Genomic DNA, 17996 nt, shown 5'->3' on the forward strand with positions numbered 1-17996 from the left:
GATATCATTTTAGAGTTCCAAACTAGCTAAGGCTTCAAGTGCTATAGGTAGCAAAGCATACTCCAGTACAGCGGTTCCCAACCTTTTTTTGACTCGCGGAGCCCTTTCTGGTACATAATTTATATGGTGGAGCCCTGTAGGCCTATTTTTTATTTATCCCTTTCGCTATTTCACCAGCTTTCCATTCATTCATGTTTTTCATATCAACTGAATTTGCTTCCCCGCAAATCTGTTTTGCTACAACACCATTTGAAACGATTCAACCAGCCGACACTTGCTTGAAAGTTTTCGCATTCAACAGCACGTGTGAATTCCAAAACTTTTTCCCCTATGAGTGGACCACCGGTAACTGGCACACATTTCGGGAACGAATGTCCTGAAACCAGGTAAAGACAGCTGCATCCACATCTTGTAAATTCGAAAGTTAGATCTTTTTCCTAGGAGATCCTATAAAAACTATGTCCCACGAGAGCTTGCTTGGGGACGGTGGGTAAGATAATTAAAGTTAAAGATAATAAAAGTCTTTGTCAGGATCCGCGGTCGTATCGGGCCTTGTGGAAGCAATCATTTTTATGGCTTGCAATATAAAGGCAGTGGAACGAGCGTCTTCCTTTGAAATGACGGAATTAGTACGAATTACTTCACACCGGCTGTGGTTTTTGCAGTTTACGTCCAACAAAGACTTGTATTATCTTTAGACTTTTATTAACTTTAATTATCTTACCCAGTGTCCCCAAGAAAACTCTCATGGGACATAAGCTTTTCTTTTTGTTTTTTGTAATTTCAATTTCATCCGATTTTTCAAAAATGTTGAAAGAGTAGATGGAGATTGACTCTGTTGTTTTTCGGACAATTGTTTTAGAGTTCGTTATACCGGAATCGTGTAATACATTGTTACTATGTAAACTGATTTGAAGGATTGGAAAAGATTTTGTTACAACGAGATTTTCGCTATAGCGGTATTCGTTATAACGGGATCCAACTGTATAAGCCAAATGCTACAAAAAAAAATTCTTCTGAATTATCCTTAGCTTAGAAACTATATACATGACACATACAGAGCGTTTTTAAACTGTTTGTTGAAAAAGATGGAGGGATGAAGATAGAGTACCCAAGACGAACAATATTCACAATAGAACCCATGATCACAATCCACTAAGTGTCAGAAAAGTGTAAAGTAAATTGTCCATGTTGAAGTTTCAACAGTAAAGAAAAGAGACATAACAAAATCATAAGTTGCACAATAAGTTGCTGTGCAGATCAGAGAACGACTCAAAGATGATCATAATGTCATCCAAGGGTGTCGTTACATAGTTCACATTAGCAAACTATGCACATCCTTTCGTAAACTCCTGGTATCATACTAATGTTGTCTGCTGCAACTGAAGTTTTTGCAACATCAGGGGTGGGAAGTGACTAAGTCCATTTCGAAGCAGCAAAATTCAGGATTCTGAGAAGTTTTGGAGCAGCAAAATATGGGATTCAGAGCAGATATTTATAAATTGGAGCAGTGAAATTAACAAAAATATTTTCGTTAACCCTAAACCCTTTTCAAAATAAAACTGCACTGTCTTTTGTTATCAAACATCTTTTCGTCAGCTTGATTTTTGTTTTTGGTGTTTTACGCTTTTCACACCTTGTTTGAAAGAGCGGCTGTCATAAAATTTTTTGCACCCGTCTATTTAAGATGATTTTTGCTTACTGAGGGCACTATTTACTGCCTTGAACAGCAGCACTTCAAATGAGCTAAAAAAATTTATAAGTTTTCATTTTTTTTTATATTTGGAAAGAAATTGTTGCAAAATGGAAGAGAATTTCAGAAGAATCAACACGATGTTTGGCAATTCAGCACTCATTATCTGGCGAGATTGGCGATCTGACACTCGTTATTTGGCGAGATTGACGGTCTGACACTCGTTATTTGGTGAGATTGCCGGTCAGACACTCGTTATTTGGCGGTATTGATGATTTAACGCAAGTTATTTGGCAACATTGGCAAGTTAACGCTAGTAATTCTGCAAAGTTTCTAAACTAACATTCGTAATTCGGCGGACATTTTACTCCCAGAATGAAAATTTTTTTCATGAAACATCTGAATTTAACACAATGACGATCGACTACAGTAATTTCTGCTGCTTCCAGTGGAGATTTTTTTTTTAAACGGAAACACTCACATTTGCACTTTAAAGCTGAAAGACATTGCAAACCATCTTCAGTTCCACGATCACAGACAATATCGGGTTTCGTGATGGAAACCCTGATGTGTGTGTGGTGTGTGTGAGGGGCCGATACTTTAAGGCGATAGTTTAAGTATAGTGGAATAAAACACGCTCTTCTTGGAAAGAATCGTTTCGTGACTAGCAGGAACAAAAATTTTTGGCGTCCTTTCCGAAATTACGGGCATACTGAAGCAAAATTCGCTATTTGGCGCAGAAAAATACGCTATTGGAGCAGGATGGCGCAAGATATTAGTTTTGGCGCATTGCGGCGCACAGTTCCCACCACTGAACATCCTCCGCAGAGTTTACAAGATGTCTCGTACACCAATGCTATCATGTGTACCCACAAGTCCAGTGGATTTAAGTCCACGAGCATGGAAGCCATGCCACAGGTCCACTATGACCAATTTACCTTCTGAGATATCGCATTCAAGACATGTCAGGCAGCAGTATTGTAGTGAGCTGGGAGTTTCATCATGCAAAAAGCAGAATGTCCCTATGTGTTGTGCGAAACAGGTTCCTCTTTGACAGAGCAGAAATGACATCAGAAGCGAGGACTTGTGCTTGTTGGACATGTTTCTGAGGTTTGCTTTTCTGACACTCTGACTGAATTGTGACCATAGGTTCCATTGTAAATATTCTTTGTCCTAATATGGGTACTATCACTCTTTAAATTTTTTCAACACAATTTACGAACACCTTGTACCTTTTACATGCCTCGACATTAGTTTGTCTCTGGTTGATTGAACTTGAAAACAAATGGTGCTCTAAAAAAACAAAATGCAGTCTTGTTAAAGAACAATTGACAACTTATCAAAAAAAAATTGATATGGATATTTTGATACTTTCTGGTTGACCATTAAAGATCTTATTATGTACTCCATCAAACAACCCATGTACACAAAGATAAAATGTGTTCTCAATTACTTTTTCATATTCCATACGTTCTGCTGATGAGGAATGGGAAAATCGTTCTCTGGCTTTCAATGCACGAGCTCTTTCATTTTTCAATCTTTCATCGTCTTTTAAAAGTGACACAATCAGCTTAGCTTTTTCTCTTATACTTATTCCTTGGTCTTTATTCTCTTCAACATGGCGGAAATCTTTCAGTGTTTCAATAACAAAAATATTTTCTTTGCACTGTTGTATTATCTAAATGAATGCCAATATAGACAATGAGTTGAATTGTCAATTTCTTTATTATAATATTTTTAGCAAAAATTAACATTAACAAGCTTCTATACTAGAGATGTAAAATTCTCGAGAATATTCTCCGAAAGATTATTCTTGAGAATATCCTTATCAAGAATAATATTCTCTGGCATGACTACTAGGCCTATTATAAATAACTTGAGAATATTCTTATAAGTTCTTGATGATAATATTCTCCTGTTATTTATAATATAGTTACATATAATATCCTTGAGAATATTCTCTGGGACTTTAATAAATTACTGGGGAATATTCTTATCGAAAATAATAAGAATTATAATAAGTTATTAATAAGTCCTTTTAGAGAATATTTTCCTCAATGAGAATTTTCTTCAGTTACTGAAGTCCTTCCAGAGAGTATTATCGAGAATATATGTAAAAACATGTATTATAATAAATACTCTCTATAAATAATTTGAGAATAATAATTATATTATTTTCGATAAGAATATTCTCTAGTAATTTATAATAGTAGCCTTTCAGACAATATACTCAAGAATAATCTCTGTCCCCGTCTCTCTTCCCGTCAAGAAGACAGGAAATATTGAAGTTTGTAGCCCCCGATACTAACGTTTAAAAGCAAGAAAATTAAACCAACATGGCTGAATTGCACTACTTGAAAAGAAATGCGAGCGATACAGAATTTAAGTGTATGTACATTGAAGAAAACAACAATTTCTGTATCTTCTTAGAATGACGGTGATTGTATAAGAATAGCTTCCTTTATCGATCACCTTTGGTTTAGTTTTTGTTCTGAAACTTTTTCTAAAAATTTATCTTATTTTAAAATGATTTTGTAAGGTTTTAATCTCAAGGTTTCTAAAATCTCCATAACCAAACTTTTAAAACCTCTCATCATGACCAAGGTTCTGAGAATATTCTCGAACTAAACGTTGCCATTGGGGAAGCGATTATGTCAAAAAATTGATTTTTTTTAATGTTTCAGGCTATGAAAACTGATTTATATTTCATAATATAAACAAAATTAGTAAAAATGTTTCATTACTAACAAGAAAAATGAATATTCTCGATTATTCTCCAATTTTTACATCCAGAATATTCTCACACACACACACATTCTCCAAGAATATTTTTACATCTCATCTTTATTCTAAACTAATACTTTTAGAAACATGATCACGGCATTTATTATAAGAAAACATTATATGAAGTCAAACTTTGATATCTCAAAGGATTTCTAGAAACTGATCTTGTGTGAATTTATATGAGAGCTCATAAATATATTAAGTTGTTTATTATTTTATTATAAAATACAAGTAATGATTAATAGACAATCAGAATAAACACCAATTACCCGATCAGATCCACATTTCAACAAGTATTCCATCAAAATAAGGGCTTTATAAACATGCTTCCAATTTTTTCCATGATCATTCAACCTTTTCCATATAACCTGCATGATTTCTGAAAATGCTACAACATTGTATGAGAGATCAGCGATTTCACTCATCAGTGTTCCAGAGGGGCCCCATGGATCATTGGATGTTGCTTCTCGAACCTTTATTTGCACATCTGTGTAGTTCTTCACAACATTTTTCACATTGCGTCTAAGACCTTGAACTTTAATCATCTTTTCTGTCTTTTTCAACTGAAACCCAAGAGATTTGAATGAATAACACAAAGACAAGCTTCTGATTTGTTCATCTTTCTTTTTACCACAATCATTGATTGGATGAAAACTTCAAAATTTCATCACCAAAATATCAATATTGAAACTTAAAATTTCAAAATGTTTTAATTAGATTAGGAACATCATTATACCAGGGCTTGGCAAAAGAACTTGGTGTCAGTTAAATATCCTTGGAGCCAAGCACATTTTCATTTTAGAAAAATGCCTAAAATAACTTTATAACTTTTTTAGGCTTTAACCCTTTAAGGGGCACAGTAGAGATCACTAAACTCCCCCTTTTTAAAAAAAAAACCCCATATTTTTTTAAAAATGAAATATGCTTTCTTTTGATTTAAAAAGCATACTTTTAAATCAAAATATCCATGAATTATACTTCTTTTTATTAGCAAGCGACTGCTTCTGAAGGAGTCAAATGCGCCATGCAATTCACTGCTCTTTACTTTCACGTACAAATTACTGAACAACCAATTGCAAATGCTTACATTATATGATCCATGTGCTAATGTATACGAACCTTATTGTATCACATTCACTAGTACAGGATAGAATGAACTTGATTGTTTGAGAACATTGTCGCTGATAGATGGCCGTAGTTTCTGCTGATCGTGGCCCCCACATCCTGGAGCCCTAGGCTGGGATCTTTCACAGAGGTGGGGGGCTTCTATAATGAAGTTATAACATGAAAAAACAAAAAATGATGGCAATTGAAAGGAGCCCTGAAGTCTTCTCCCCCCCTCCCCGGGTCCACAATAGACATCAAGATTTCCGGAAGTGGGGTGTCCCGGACTGAAAGCGCTGCCCTAGGATAATTTTGCAATACATATAGTTCATTTAAAAATTACACTCATTGCAGAAACATTAAATATACATAGTCAATTTCAAACAAATGCTTACTTAGTTTTCAAAGCTAAATGAGATCTAAATATACACAGCGAGAAATGATATTTAATATTCAAGGAAATGGACAAATTTTAACATACTCAACAAATGAATTCAGTTTGATATCAAAGAAAAATTGCTCCAATAGTTCATCTGATCCTCTGTAAAATGCAACGATGAAATTTCAAGGAAATTTATTAAATAAATAAATAAAAGCTAATTGAGACAATCGTACTTTCACAGCCACTGGTGACATACACACACAGCAGATTATTATGAAATATGTAGTAAGTAATTGAATAACGTTGCCGAGATCAATGGCGACCTACTCTTGAGGTGGCTATAATTATTTGAGTTTTCATCTCCCCACCGTTTCGTTTATTTTTTTGTTTAAAAAAAACTTGACTCAAACGGAAATGGCAGGAACGTTGTCTTTAGGTTGATTCATTCGAATGATTAATCTGCTTCTGTTTTTCAATCTCGCATCGTAATTATCTATTTTGAAACCGCGTTTTCCCAGGAGCAGGTTTTCTGCGCTACGTGCAACGTGATCGCTCAGCGCGACACAACCGTCCACTCACCAGTACGACTGGTTGAATACAGAGCGCAACACGTCTCACGTCAGCGCTTTACGTCAGGCGTGATTAATTGACTGCTTCTGGAGTCAAGTGCGTCGCGCGTTTCACCGCTCTTCACTTGTTTTCTTTCCCTTCCTTTCTGTCCTACTTTTTAATTGTGCAAAATAGCAGAAATACGTGCATATGCTGTACATACCGCCAGGGCAGCAACAAGGGGTCTACTGCGCATAGGCGGTGATTGACTTGGAAGTCTGGGGGGGGGGGCAAGGTCATTATTATCACAAAAAATGAGTAACTTTGCCTAAAAACCTTTGTATAAAAGGTCATTATTGTTGTGGGGGGGGGGGAGCACGATGATGATGTCAATTCATATGTATATATTAGATCAGTCGACTCCACCGTTGACGCTGGGGGGGGGGTCGCATCTCCACCCATGCTACTGCCCCGGGCGCTGGACCAGAAGGGGTGCAAATATTTCACACTTCTCTCTCTCTTTAACATTACAAGGGGGCGCCAAAATGCATGCTTGCCCCCTGCTGACTAAGCTGTCTAGTTGCGGCTTTGCATACGGCAGAACAGCTGATGCACCACGCTCAAACGCGTGATAAAGTTACACGTTTCTGCGGACGTGAAGTGATCCTTCATTTGGATCACGCGGTACTAAAGCCGGGTTTTCCTAGGAGCAGGTTTCCTGTGCCACGCGCAACGTGATTCGCCCAGCGCGACACGCCATCCACTCACCAATGACTATTTAGCAGCATGACTGTTTTCCTACAGAGCGCAATACGCTTCACGGCAGCGCTTTACGTCGGGCGTGATTGGCCGACTGCTTCTGGAGGAGTCAAATGCGTTGTGCGCCGCGGTTTTGCCGATGTTCTCTTCACTCTCATGTTTTTTTTCCCTTCCTCCAGTTTCAGTGGTCGCGCTGGATAATTCACGTTGTAGCCGGCGCAAAAAAAACGTGTTCCTAAAATTTACTGCAGTCTCAAAAAGGCCGGCAATATGTGGCGCCATCTCTTTGATTATTATAAAAAGCAGAACTAAAAAAGCATGGATTCAATGGCAAAGCTGCATTTCAAGCGGCTTTGATTCAATGGAGTATTGACGGAAATTCTTCTCATGTGATGCCGAGACAGCAATTGACCTTGGTTCTGGTTCGCAGAAATGACTCTGTTCTTTTGGGTATGAAGAAAAGAGGTTTCGGTGTCGGAAAATGGAATGGATTCGGTGGTAAAGTTCACGATGGTGAGACCGTCGTCCAGTGTGCCAAACGGTATGCATTCATACAAATTACAATGCTGTACGCACCGGTTCTCGAGAACTTACAGTATTTCGAATTTATTTTTCAGGTGTAACTTCTCTCCCTTCGAGTTCAATGTACGTGGTGCCCCGGGGGCAGAATTCATTCAGAAATCAAATTATCCCACACAATGTTCAAGCGAGCACCCACCACATTAGGATGCCACTGACCACGTGCTTATTTTTTTCCTGGACAGGAAACAATTTCATAAAAAAAATCGCGGCGTAAATTTTTTTTTTTCCAGATAAAATATATAGTAGCAGCTACTATTTAGTTTTTTAAGCTGTTTGTATTTATAAAAAAGAAAAAATTAGCAATTTGATAATCGTTCCTACGCTTTGCAGTGCATATAAGCATATTAAAGACGTATTAATAATACGCTTTGGGACATTGGGTCATAGGCGGAGATTGACTTGGAAGTCTGGGGTGGGGGGGGCCCAGCCCAAGGTCATTATTGCTGGGGGGCACGATGATGATGATGTTAGCTCATATATACATTACATCAGTCGACACCACCTTTGAGGCTGGGAGTGGGGGCATGCACTGGGTTGGTTACAACTGCTGAAAATAGGCCTACATGGGGAAACGAACAATATTTAAAATTTGTGGTATTGTCATTACGAGGATTTTCTTTTTCACAGCACTGATATATACACTTTCTTTTTTATGCAACAATTTGAAACTTCTTGAATTCTAATTAAAAACTCATAAAGAACAAAAGAAAAATCATTAGAAAAAAGCTTTAACAGCCAATGAAATAATGGTTGTGAATTGATAATTTTTATTTTTCGTAAAGGAAAAAGATTTATAATTTCTCTAATTCGACACGTTAAAATCCCCTCTTTGTTATCAGTTTTGTAATCAAAATTTTAAATGTGGTATATAATTTTATAAGGAAATTTGTGAAAATATATATTAAAACAAGTATATTTTGTTTCAAATGGAATTTTCTTTGTATGTTTCATAGAAAATTATAAAAAAAATTGTTTTTATCAGATTTAATTTTTCTTGTGATTTATGATTAAAGAAATTTTCATTTAAAAATAAAAACATACATTTTTTACTTTCTTAGGGAATTGTTTGAAGAAAGCTCACTGGTGACTGATGACCTGGAGAAAATAGGTTTTTTAACATTTGAATTTGATGGAGATCCCATCTTACTGGACGTGCATGTATTTTCAGTAAATACTTTTCAAGGCTCTCCCCAAGAGAGTGATGGTAATTATCAAATCCTCTTTTTCAAAGTTTATATTTTTTCCACAAAGCTATTTTTCATATCACCCGAATGCCTTCAAGAAGACATTTAGATGTCGTCTTGAAGGCCATGTTAATGGAAGAAATACAGTACATTTGAGCACTCTTTTTCTTCATTCGAGACTCTTCATTGGTACAACCATGTAAAAAAATTTTTTCCCTCTTTTTTACCTCAACATCTTTCTTCTTTTCTCTCTCTCCATGGTTTGATGAGTAATAATAATTATAATAATAATTTTTTTTTTATATAAAGTATCTAATTCATAAGTTAACATTATACAGTAGACTCTCGGTAACTCGACGCTCCAAAAGTATAGACAAACATGTTGACTTAAGTGGATGTCGAGTTAGTGGAGTTTCATTCTAAATTTTTGTCCAATCGTTTTTGTGTACGTAATTATATACATTCTAATAATTTTATTAAATAAAATGTTAATTCACATTTTCATTTGGGGTTGTTTCAAAATAAAATCTAAACATATAAAAAAATTTACCTCATGAAAAATAATGAAGTACATTTGCTTGTTTTTCTTTCTGAAGAGAAAACAAAAAAATTTTCTACACTATTCAGTTACCGCGATTGTTCGGCTCTTTCCTGACTGCGTAGGAAGTGACGTATCACATCTTGAGTTTTTAGTGCATCATGGAGAGATGGTGCAGATACTTCTTCATCTGAGCTTTCTGTGTGTGTGTGTGTGTGTGTGTGTGAGATTCTATTTCTTCGAAACATGAAGCACTTGCTTTGGGTGATTGATTCTAGAATATCGTTGTCTGCTTAAAGTCCTGAAGTTACAAGATCATGGGTTCCGTGCAACTCCCCACCGAGTTTTACCCGATTCTAGTTTTTTCAAAATTTCAACTTTTAATTTTAAACTTAGTGTGGAATTTGCTTTGAGCCATTGTATTCACGGTCGTCGATACTCACAATGATAACCAAATGACATATTCAGGGTCTAACCAGGCTTTAGCTCTTTTTCTTTTATTCCTTTTCCAAGAAATCGTAAAACCGAGTTCCGCCAAAAACATTCTCCGCAATAGACAATATCAAAACTCACAATAGATGAGATTTTTATCCCTATTGGATGTTGAAATTGTCAACATCCAATAGGGATGACACCACACTTTAGGGATCATCCACACTTCTTTTGGCCATGAAAAGGATGAAAGACCTGTCCTAGAAATGGCACTAAAATGATAGGCCGGACAAGAGGCTTCAAACATTCATTCTTCACATGCACGACTCCCCCCCCCCCCCCACATAGTGCAAAAAAAGGACCCATCATATAGAACAAAGAAACAAAAGATTATCGAAGTACCCATGGATAATGTCAAAAAATTCTTAGAATGGTAATACACGGGAAATTGTAAAAACCAGCAAAAAGGGACAAAAATCGTAGTTAACTTAAGCTGAGTTAAGCCAAACATGTGTTGAGTTAGAGAGTTTCCCCTTCATTGAAATTAGTATTGGGGCAACCAAGGGAATAATAGATGTTGAGTTATCCATGTATCGAGTTACAGAGAGTCTATTATATATACCACTTTGGGATTTATCTCTGCTAGTTAGACTGCACATTGTCTAAATTTGTTGCCAAAAGCTTTTGAGCATGGTGTGGAGTGATAAATTTTTTTTAAATTATGAAATTTGATACATAAACAAAGACTTTTTTATTCTGAAATTCCAAAGCATAATTTTTTGCATTGTTCTGCCATAAAAATTCCCACAATAGTGTTTTCTGCGCCAACTGTTTTCTGTTCTTCTATTAAGAACAATTCTTAGAGATTTTTTTTGCACTGCACCTTGAATGTTCAGCATATTCTGCTTTGGAGTTCTGAATATTGAAAATTTGCTTATATTGGTCTGACAATGAATATTATATCTCTGAATATGCCATGCAATAGTTCCATTTCCAAATTTATTTTCACAGCTCCAAAAATAGAAGTTCAACATAAACCTCTCAAACTCTGCATGATAATAACAATAATTCAAGAACAGCATATCAGACATCATATACATTAGATTAGAGATGAATATTCGGTTTGATCGAATAATGCTGAGGTATTCGGTTGAATATCTGTGTAAATCGAAGCACAACAAATTAATTTTAAAAAATTATATTAATTGGAATTATTCCCATAAATTAAAAATTTACTGATTATATTTTATTGTGTGGTGTATATCTGTTTCTGTGAAAGAGAGGTTCTGTCAGGGTTATCTCTAGGGTAAGCAAAACATGAAACTGAAAATATAATTCTACTCCAATAAAATGGAAGTGAGCATTTTATTGATATATATATTTTATCATCATTAAATTTGATTGCCAGTATCATGGCAATAATAGTCTTTCAAATGTCATTTTTTTGAATATTTATTAAATAAATTCATTATTTGAATATTAATAAATTGCATCATTAAAATTCAATCATTCAAAATTACCAATAATTTTATTTTTAATTAAAAACATCAGTTTTATTCATCATTGTGATGAATTTGAAGAAAATTGATATTCTACAAAAACTTCAGTCTAATATTCGGTATTCTGCCAAATCACTATTCGTCCCATCCCTAATATACATTAGTATGGTGTGTGGTTGATACATTAATTTATATTATATTAAAATTTTTTTTCTTTCTTTCAGAAATGTTACCAAAATGGTTCGCCATAAATGACATTCCTTACACAAGTATGTGGGTAGATGACAAGCAGTGGTTTCCTCTTTATCTCAAAGGACTAAAATTCAAAGGATATTTCAAATTTTTAGGCCATGAGAAAATTTTACACCAGGAATTAAAAACTGTTGCAGATATTGATGTTCTATAAATCAATAATGTAATAATCATAATAAAGTGTTCATTCAACCTGACTGAACATAATTATTCGACTGCACTAGGAACTTTCCATAACACAATACAGTAGAACCTTGTTTAGCCGAACATCAATTTCTTTCGAACACCTTTTCAACCCAGCCCATTTTGAGTTTTCTATAGTCAATGATGCTCAACGGTTTGTATTTTCTTGGAACTTGAGTCCTCTTACCTTCCAATTCGATAGCTTCCTTCTATTACACAATAATTTCCTCCCAAACAATTGTATATGCTGTACCTGTGAGCTATAGATGTAAGTAGGGGTGGATTCGGGTACAGTTTACGTAGTCATAAACGATTGACAAGCAAACAAACGCGTGAATAGGAGCAGATTTAGCTGCTCTCTTCTATCCATCTAACGAATTCATCTTAATCCTATGGGTGTGCCTTAATAAGAGGAAGGAGTGCATCTTCTTGACAACATACAGGTAACAGTTATCATCACTGTTTTGCCGGAGGTGGGGTATCATTTGTTGCTCAATATAAATTCTTTTCCTTTGAACTATCGAATCAGTATCAAAATCAATTTTCCGAACACCCTTCAGTCCCAATGTGTTCGGATAATCGATGTTATATTGTACTGGAACACACAAGGTTTGTTCAAATAGTAATAATTATTCACACGTAAACCAGTGAAGCGAGGGGGGAAGGTTTGGTACACATATAGGCAGGGCTGTGGCATGTCTTTTTGGGGGCCCCTTGAAAAAGTTGCAAATAAGTGTATTTTTTTTAGGCTCGGGGGCAGTGCCTCAATTGCTCCAGCCTAGTTACGGCCCAGCATGCAGTCTATCTTGGTGTACTTGCTTGAAATTTTACCTGCCAATGGAAGCTGGCAGACAGCTGATGAATGAGAAAGTGTAAGTGAACATTGTCTAATTTCCGTGTTTGACAAAATGGCAGGAAATACATGAACAACAATACTGCATTAAACTGAGTGAAGCTGGGTGATTCCAGAGTGGAAACAATTTGAAAGATTCAACAGACCTTCAGAGATGAAGAAATGGGCATTACACTGATAAAGGAGTAACTCACTAAATGGAGTACACTAAAAAGGTACAACTGCTTCAAAGATATCCACACATCAGGGCTCCCACTCATCCTACTTTTTGATAAAATGTCCTACTTTTTTACCCAATCCTATAAAAAAATCAGTGTAATTGGCTTTAATTGAGCAATAAATCATTGATATGTTACCAAATATTGCAAATGTTGTCGATTGCAATTTATGATTTTGCCAAAGCAGAAATTGTATCATTTTCAAAGTTATTTGTGGGGTGTATGTGAATCATTTGGTTTATTAATTTTTCATTTGTTTAGTTCCACGGTTCAACAAGTAGAGTAGTCATTAAAAACTTCAGTCTGGATGGAAAAAATAATTTTGTATTTACTTTTCATGGTCTTGGACAGTAACTAACATTCATAATCCAAAATTATGGTGTACATTTTGTGTAAGTGAAGCAGCAGTTTGCATTGCATTGGATACATAGACCTATTCTAGGTTTGGTAATTCTGATGCTACCCAATGGCATTCAATTGTCTTTTGTATTTTTAGGGCATGCAGAGACATAAACAGTATTTACAATGCTCAGCAAAGAGCTAGAAAGTGCTTCATTTGTCAAAAATGATTACACTAGTATTGATCAGAAAAATGTAAAAAAATCCCTTAAAAAAAAGATAGACAACACAGTAAAATGCTCCGATTCACCTTGGCCTACTTACAGCAGATCTTGTAATTTACACGTTTTCCACTGTACTTTTGAAAGTTGTCTGGAAGGACCATCATTCTTAAAAAAAACTACACATCTTCATAATTTGCTGTGCTTTGTTGAAGAGAGTTGACAAGCTGAAGTGTGGAAGAATTTAAAAAAAAGAATGTAATATATATTGTAAGGAGCGACAGAAAAGAATGTTCTGTGGTTGCTAGTACACTGTTTTTGGTCAAAAATTGTTTTTCACTAAGTCATTTCTGTCATTTTGCTTTGGCTCTGTCCATGAATAAAAGAAATTAATATTCATTGATGTTAAAATTTTGGTGTGATAAATTTTAAAATTGGAAAATCAATTTCTTGTTTGTCTTCACTAACTACACTATAGTCCAGTGATGGATGATCTTTTTGGTACTCTTGCACGAGTTTGATATACTGTCTGCATTTTCAACAGATCATGTAAAAATCAATGAGTTTGTTAATGGTTACAATTGAATATATTTTTTTTTACCTAAATTCTGAATGAGAGAGACCAATTTGATAAAGACAATATTAGGTTCAAAAATACTGATTTAACAAACAAATAATACTCTTTTGTATATTAGAGCCAATATTTCAATTCATTTTTAATTTAAATATACATTCCGGACAATTTTTTACTTTGGCATCTTATTTCTTGCTTCTCTCTCTCTGAGTAAAAAATTTCCCCCACATGTTTTGTGTGGGAGAATGTATAAAATATACCTTTACACTTAGAAAAAAAAATGAGAGGGCAGAGAAAAAAGTTTTTCTTCCCCCAGCTACATCCATATTTTTTCACCTCCACAGTTACGGATAAAGAAAAGCGTGCTTGAAAAATATAGGCCTACTGAGGATTCATTAAAAAAACTTCAATTTCCACATTATCCTTTTAATAGTCTGGACCTGTTCAACCTTGTGCAGGGATTCCCAATAATTTTGTTTTCATGGCACTCATGGAGATTTTAACCATCTCTAGGCACCCTCAATTATTGTAATGCCCTTGTTTCAAGTCTTTCTTTCTTTCAAACCAAGCACAACTCAGGTCTATCACCATTTATGGGTGATTTACTACCTAGTGAGTTGTGCCGGAAGTGTAACTGTATGTGTGCACCTAACAGTCTTTTGAGTGCATATATAGTATTGTGTTTGATTTTTCAGTGCTGCCATCTATATTTCAGAAGGGAAGTGAGCAATGTGTTATGATTGAATTGCATTTGTAGGTCTGTTGCTCTCTGCGACGGGACTTTTTAAAGGGGAGATCAGCTCGCATTCGCGCCTTGGCCTTAAAGTTGGGAACCACAGAACTTCAGCAGACCTTTGTTTCAAGTCAGCCTTATTATTACATTCAGCATAATTTTATCCTTAGGATAGCTTGAGAAACACTGTTGCAAACTAACTGCTCTAGCCCATGGCTTGACAAATCCAAGGTGCCATGGGACTTCAAAATTGGTATTGGCACCTAAAATACTCTGTATGTGATTGCTCAGCCATCTCATTGGGCATTTTGCCTGTTGTGGTATTTGCTATAAATTGGAAACTAATATGAATGAAAAAAGAATATCTGATTTCATATGGCAGTGTTTCTTTTAACATAAAATGATATAAAGTTCTGGAAAAGTAAAAAAAAAAAAATATTATTTACTGCCATTTTTCCTTGAGATTAAAATTATTCTTGTTTTCTAAGAAATTAAGCTGGGGTCTAAAATTTTTTTCCCGATTTGTCAAGCCCTACTCTACCTCACAAAATTTTTAAAGCAGTAATAAAAATACAACTAAATTTAAAAGAAAAGAATTTTTTTGAAATTGTTGACGCCAAACAACACGCTACCCATATCCTCAGCTGCTTTGAAAATGTGAAATGAAAATCTGAATAGATGCTTTCATAATTGAAAAGCTTGAAATTAAAGTATCACTAAAATAGAACCATGTATACAAAAACATACTAAACAGCTGAAGCAGGCAAGCATTTTGGTGCCCCCCCCCTTTCTAAACTCCAACCCCATATCTTGGCAACAGGATAAGTCCAGTGGCAGAGTTCTGACATTTAGGATCATACCTTCCTTTACACCAAATCGTGGGTCAGCTTCTTTGTTCCCTGAGATGCGAGTATTGCAATATAGTATAACACTTGAAATTAAAAAAATATATATATCTAAATCCGATGGAAGGATTTTGTAAAATCTCTAGAGGAGTGTATTTATTTTTCTCTTTTCACTTTTTTTTGTGAGCTACATTAATGTATTATGCCATTCACTATGTTTTTGTACTTTTGTATTGTAATGTAGGCCTCTATGTGTCTTGGAAATTGAAAAAAAAAGAACCTTCATTGGTTCATAATTCTTTTTAATCAATGAAAAGTTGACATAAGTTTTCAATGTTTCTAGCGTTTTTTCCAAGTGAATTTTGCACGAGCACCCCTCTGTCCAGGTTTTTTACGTTCACGACGTCTTTTATCATTTGTCAGTAGACCAGCAAGTCTCATCCTTTCCCGAACATCTGGTGGCACAAAGCTCCTTAGGCAAATCGATATAGCATAACGAATTGCAGCAGCCTGTGCAGAAATCCCACTGCCTTCAACAGTCGCTTCAACATCAACCTGACCTAGCACACCTGAAAGCTGCAGTGGGAACATCAATTTCTCTCTCTCTTGTATTGTATGGAAATAACTTATGTCCCGGCTGTTGATAGTTATCTTTCCTGTACCATCTCCATAAACAATGGCAGAAGCTCTCGCATGTTTTTTTTTACCTGTAGCCTCCATGTATGGTCTCTTGTTCTCATCGTATTTCAGTTCCGGAATATCTTCCATTACGCTCAAGTCTTTGAAATCTTTCCGATACCTCCATATGTATTCCTTGATCCTGAAAGCATAGGGATGTTCAGCGAGTCTAGTCAAAGTAGTTATGATGAAATCATAGTGATACTCATTTATCTCTTCCACAAATATCTTACGCAGTTCTTCGATGGACAGCCACTCCCCACCTGCTAAAGTGAGCTGAGTTTCTGGCGGAGGCTCCCGAATACCCCTTTGTATCATTCGATCTTCAAAGTCATCTAGCTCATCCATTTTGGCCACCAATTCATGCATATTTTGATAGAAGTTAGCTCTGATAGTGTAGAAAAATGGACTAAATGGCCTTCCACTCTCGTCAAACTGAGCAGCTTTTTCCTTCGGGTAGATCTCTAGGGGAGGTCTCATTATGGGTCTTGCTTTGGGTTGGTACAATCCCGAAGGCAGGAGATACTTTATAGCTTTATCTATGTCCTCTTGAGTCATACTATCCGCATCCAAGCCCATCATGTTTGCCAAGTGTTGCTTACCGATTTCGAATTCCTCTGTTTTTTCTTTAATGAAATCTTCATATTTTTTAGCTCTTTCAAGATAAGCTTTCATTGCTTTGCTTATTTTTTTCACCTTCAAGTTCGTTGAAGAAGATTTGCTCACTGATTGCAGCACGTTCAATGTCTTTTCAACGCCCGTGGAAATTTGCGACGTAGATTCGTATCGGGCAATTATCAAAGCACCGCAACTTGAGAAATCTATTGGAGAAGAAGCTCTCTTATAACTCGGTAGTATAAATCTGCAAGTGCAATTCTGCAATGATAGAAGTCTTAAGCTTTGTAAAATATTCATGGTAAGTTTCGCTACTTGATCACAGTTCAAGAGTTTTGTAATATAATGTTACAAAATTGAACAAAAATACACATTTGAAATTCACAGCCTTCTCTGACGGGTCACGCCCAGAACAAATTCTTCTAACTTGACTGAACTTTTTTTTATGTCCTTTTGTATCAACCTAGGACTTAAGGATGAGAAAAAAAGCACAAAGTAAATTACAAGGTTAGTGTATTAGATTCTAATTATTTTTTAGCTAATTAGCACCATATATCTAAATACACACATTCATGTTGGACTATATGTATTAAATATATACAGTTGTGATACTATATTTAACAAAATGTACAAATATTAAATCAAAATCACAGTATAAACAGCACAAAAAATGTTCAAGAAACAAAACAAATGTAAAATATACAATTATATACAAGAATCCCACTAATACTAGCGTGATCCTAACCTGATTTTTGGCTTGCTGAGAGAAATTACATGAACCTTGTCTTGATTGGACTTGTTTCACGTCCTTTTGTACCAACTATGAATCTTGTATATATGAACAATACAGATAGATTATAATGTCCTCTATGCCTGAATATGAACAAATTATATATTCTATAAAGATAAACCTTAATATGAACGGCGGTGACTGTGGATGCCGGTAGATTTTGAAGTAATTTCTCCAGAGTATATTCAA

General features: G+C 35.4%; 3 protein-coding genes across 4 annotated transcripts in view; 1 reads left to right on the forward strand and 2 right to left on the reverse strand.

Annotated features, from left to right (window-relative positions):
- Positions 1–6333, reverse strand: part of LOC149083361 (epsin-2-like) — a 28039-nt gene extending 21706 nt beyond the window's left edge. The window contains exons 1-3 of one of the 2 annotated variants that reach the window (XM_089236621.1): positions 6063–6333; positions 4747–5040; positions 3147–3371 (exon numbers count right to left, since the gene is read on the reverse strand). In XM_089236621.1, the coding sequence (XP_089092747.1) occupies positions 3147–3371; positions 4747–5022 (501 nt within the window). In that variant the 5' untranslated portion in view covers positions 5023–5040; positions 6063–6333. Of the gene's footprint in view, positions 1–3146; positions 3372–4746; positions 5041–5596; positions 5781–6062 lie in introns of those variants that run through there. The other variant, XM_089236622.1, reaches the window with a different exon arrangement.
- A 1044-nt stretch (positions 6334–7377) lies between these two features.
- On the forward strand, positions 7378–11955 carry LOC149083362 (oxidized purine nucleoside triphosphate hydrolase-like). Its single transcript, XM_089236623.1, has 3 exons — positions 7378–7812; positions 8912–9057; positions 11731–11955. The coding sequence occupies exons 1-3, from the start codon at positions 7664–7666 to the stop codon at positions 11910–11912; spliced, it is 477 nt and encodes a 158-aa protein (XP_089092749.1). The 5' UTR covers positions 7378–7663; the 3' UTR covers positions 11913–11955.
- A 4054-nt stretch (positions 11956–16009) lies between these two features.
- On the reverse strand, positions 16010–17936 carry mRpS9 (mitochondrial ribosomal protein S9). The gene is made up of 2 exons (XM_089236624.1): positions 17763–17936; positions 16010–17486 (listed from the first exon to the last, which is right to left on the reverse strand). Exon 2 carries the CDS (start codon positions 17315–17317, stop codon positions 16064–16066), a length of 1254 nt encoding a protein of 417 aa, XP_089092750.1. The 5' UTR covers positions 17318–17486; positions 17763–17936; the 3' UTR covers positions 16010–16063.
- Positions 17937–17996: the final 60 nt, after the last annotated feature.

The sequence above is a fragment of the Pholcus phalangioides genome, unplaced genomic scaffold, assembly GCF_987345545.1.
Source record: "Pholcus phalangioides strain wild (caught in Gottingen) unplaced genomic scaffold, Ppha-v1.0 ptg000009l_1, whole genome shotgun sequence".
Classification (NCBI taxonomy): Eukaryota; Metazoa; Arthropoda; class Arachnida; order Araneae; family Pholcidae; genus Pholcus; species Pholcus phalangioides.